Consider the following 4,117-nt stretch of genomic DNA (forward strand, 5'->3'; position numbering starts at 1 on the left):
ACAACTTTCATTTACAAAACAATTTTGTATTCATTTATTATCTTATTTACTTATTTATTTCCAAAGTTTTCTAATGTAGGTTATTGTTATCCCCATTTTACATATATATCCCCATTTTACATATCCCCATTTTACATATTTTACATATATTTACAGGCATACCTCATTTGATTGTGCTTCGCTTTATTGTGCTTTGTGGATAGCATTTGTTTTACAAATTGAAGGTTTGTGTCAGCCCTGTGTTGAGTGAGTCTATTGGTGTCATTTTTCCAACAGCATGTGCCCACTTTGTCTCTTGCCACCTTTTGGTCATTCTTGCAAATTTTCAAAGTTTTCATTATTTTTTCTGTTATGGTGATCTGTGATCGGTAATCTTTGATGTTATTATTTTAATTGTTTTGGGGCACCATGAATTCCACTCATGTAAGACAGTGTACTTAATTGGTAAATATTGTATTTGCTCTGACTGAGTATTCCACTGAAGGGCCATTCCCCTGTCTCTCTCCCTCTCCTTAGGCCTTCCTTCTCCCTGAGATACAACAATATTGAAAATAGGCCAATTAGTAGCCCTACATAGCCTCTAATTTTCAAGTGAAATAAAAAGTTACATGGCTCTCACTTTAAATCAAAAGCTAGAAATGATTAAGCTTAGTAAGGAAGGCATGACAAAAGCTGAGATACTCTAAAAGGTAGGCCTTTTGTGGCAAGCAGTTAGCCAAGTTGTCAATGCGAATGAAAGGCTTTTGAAGGAAATTAAAAATGTTACTCCAGTGAGCACATAAATGATAAGAAAGTGAAACAGCCTTATTGCGAATATGGAGAAAGTTTTAGTGGATAGAAGATCAAGCCAGACACAACATTCCCTTCAAGCAAAGCCTAATTCAGAGCAGTGCTATAACTCTCTTCAGTTCTATGAAGACTGGGAGAGATAAAGAAGCTGCAGAAAAAGTTTGAAGCTAGTGGAGGTTGGTTCATGAGGTTTAAGGAAAGAAGCCATCTCCATAACATAAAATGCAAGGTGAAACACAAGTGCTGACGGAGGAGCTGCAGCAAGTTCTCCAGAAGATCTAGCTACGATAATTGATAAAGGTGGCTACACGAATAACACATTTTGGTAGATGAAACATCCTTCTATTGGAAGAAGATGTCTTTCAGTACTTTAATAGCTAGAGACAAGAAGTAAATGCCTGACTTTGAAGCGTCAAAGCAGTGGCTGACTCTTTTGTCAGGGGCAAATGCAGTTGGTGACTTTAAGCTGGAGCCCATTGCTCATTTACTATTCTGAAAATCCTAGGACCCTTAAGAATTATGCTAAATCCACTCTCTCTATGCTCTGTAAATGAAATAACAAAGCCTGAATGACAGCACATCTGTTTATAGCATGATTTACTGAATATTTTAAGCACACTGTTGCAGTCTTCTTCCCAGGAAAAAATACTCCTTTTGAAATGTTATTTTTCTTTTCTTTTTTTTTTTTTTTTTTTTTTNCTTTATCTAGAGAAAAGGAAAGTTCCAGCCCACCTCCTCCTCAGCATATTCCTCAGACTCCTCCTCCTCGGCCCTGGCATCCTGATACTGCTGATACTCAGAAACCAGGTCGTTCATGTTGCTTTCCGCCTCCGTAAATTCCATCTCATCCATCCCCTCGCCGGTATACCAATGGAGGAAGGCCTTGCGCCGGAACATCGCTGTAAACTGCTCTGAGACACGCTTGAAAAGTTCCTGGATGGCCGTGTTGTTCCCAATGAAGGTGGCTGACATGACAATGCACCTGGTCACCCAAGAGCTTTGCTTTGATGGAGCTGTGCAAGATGAATGTTTACAATACAACATCCATTCTTCAGCCCATTGATCAAGAAGAAATTTTGACTTTCAAGTTTTATTATTTAAGAAATACATTTCATAAGGTTATAGCTTCCATAGATAGTAATTCTTATGATGGATCCAAGAAAAGTCAAATGAAAACCTTCTGGAAATGATTTACCTTTCTGGATGCCACTAAGAGCATTCGTGATTCAGGGGAATAGGTCAAAATACAAACATTAACAGGAGTGTGGAAGAAGTTCGTTCCAGTCATCATGGGTGACTTTGACGGGTTGAAGACTTCAGTGGAGGAAGTAACTGCAGATGTGGTGGAAATAGCAAGAAAACTATAATTAGAAGTGGAGCCTAAAGTTGTGACTGAACTGCTGCAGTCTCATGAAAAATCTTGAAGGGATGAGTTGCTTCTTACAAACGAGCAATGAGAGTGGTTTCTTGATATGGAATCTACTCCTAGTGAAGATTCTGTGAATATTGTTGAAATGACAACAAAGGATTTAGAATATTACATAAATTTAGTTGATAAAGCAGTGTCAGGGTTTAAGAGCATTGGCTCCAATTTTGAAAGAAGTTCTGCTGTGGGTAAAATGGTACCAAACAGCATCACATGCTGAAGATAAATCCTTTGTGAAAAGAAGAGTCAATTGATGAGGCAAACTTCATTGTCTTATTTTAAGAAATTGCTGCCACAGCTGCCCCAGTCTTTAGCAACCACTACCCTGATTGGTCAGCAGCCGTCTGCACTGAGGCAAAACCTTCTCCTAGCAAGAAGATTATGACTTGTTGAAGCCTGAGATGATCGTTAGCATTTTAGCAATAAAGTGTTTTAATTAAGATATGTAAATTGTTTTCTAGACATAATGCTATTGAACACTTCATAGGGTGCTATACAATATAAACATAACTTTTATATGCACTGGGAAACCAAAATATTTGTAACTCACTTAATTGTGATATTTGCTTTATTGCAGTGGCCTGGAACCAAACTCACAATATCCCTGAGATATGCCTGTAGGTCTCACAGTCAGTTAGTGGCAGAGACAGAACTAAATTCCAGTCATTTGATTCTAGTCCTGTGAATTTGCCACTGATCCATCTTTAAGGCTAGGAAAATGACTAAACTTGCATAACCTTCAGATAGTGTATTGGTAACATCATTTTCATTTTTTAATGGTGAATTATTATTATCATATTTTATCTAACCAGTAGTGGCAAATATGAGGTGCAATGGACATGTTTTAGTGTCACTCTCACTAACTTGATAAGCATATAGCATCAAGCAATTCGTTTCTCTCTTTGGTGTTGGTGTCTTAGGTGTCTCATGTGTAAAATGAAGGGAGAGAATTATACAATCTCTAAGGTTCTCCATAATTCTGACATGCCATGATTCCTTTTTTCCCCAAACTACCTTTGAATTCAACATTGCAATTTAGTTACGGAAGAAGAAAGAGTTCTATTTAGGCTGCAGATTAAATCAGCTTCCCCACACAATAATTTAGTGCACATTAGGAGAAAAAAATCAATAATAAAGAATAAAACCATAGAGCAATATATTGAAAATAATTTGGGGATGATATTTAGCATTGATTTTTATTTATTTATTTAGTTTTTTTTGAGACAGGGTCTTGCTCTGTTGCCCAGGCTGGAGCGCAGTAGTGTGATCTCAGCTCACTGCAACCTCCACTTCCCGGGCTCAAGTAATCTTCCAACCTCAGCCTCCCCAGTAAATGGGACTACAGATGTGTCACCATGTCTAGCTAATTTTTGTGCTTTTGGTAGAGACAGGATTTTGCCATATTGTCCAGACTGGTCACAAGCTAGCATTGCTTTTTGACTTAAAAGTTTTCTACATTTTGATGAAGAATGATGCTAAGATATCAACAGTCAGCAGGAGGAAATGGAAATGCATTCTCATGGAAGCTAGTATTTCAGTAAGAGAGAAAGCACAGTGTATTGGTCTTATATTCAGGATTTTAAAGAATTAATTTTTCATTTTTGTGGGTACATCATAGGTATATATATTTATGGGGTGCATGAGATATTTTGATACAGGCATGCAATATGAAATAATCACATCATGGAAAATGTGGTATCTATCACCTCAAGCATTTATCCTTTGTGTTAAAGCAATCCAATTAGTTATTCTAAAATGTACAATTAAATTATTACTACTGATGTCACCCTTTGTGCTATCAAATACTAAGTCTCATTATTTCTATTATTTTATACACATTAATCATCCCCACTTGTCCTCAACCACTCCACTATCCTTCCCAACCTCTAGTGACAATGCTTC

General features: G+C 37.1%; 1 protein-coding gene across 1 annotated transcript; it reads right to left on the bottom strand.

The window, feature by feature from the left end:
• Positions 1–1,521: 1,521 nt before the first annotated feature.
• Positions 1,522–1,761, bottom strand: LOC108515159 (tubulin beta-8 chain-like; the record flags this gene model as incomplete). The annotated part of the gene is made up of 1 exon (XM_017851840.1): positions 1,522–1,761. A coding segment is annotated over exon 1 (240 nt), but the record flags the coding sequence as incomplete, so codon positions are not given.
• Positions 1,762–4,117: the final 2,356 nt, after the last annotated feature.

Source organism: Rhinopithecus bieti, unplaced genomic scaffold (assembly GCF_001698545.2).
Source record: "Rhinopithecus bieti isolate Rb0 unplaced genomic scaffold, ASM169854v2 scaffold_34963, whole genome shotgun sequence".
NCBI classification, from domain to species: Eukaryota; Metazoa; Chordata; class Mammalia; order Primates; family Cercopithecidae; genus Rhinopithecus; species Rhinopithecus bieti.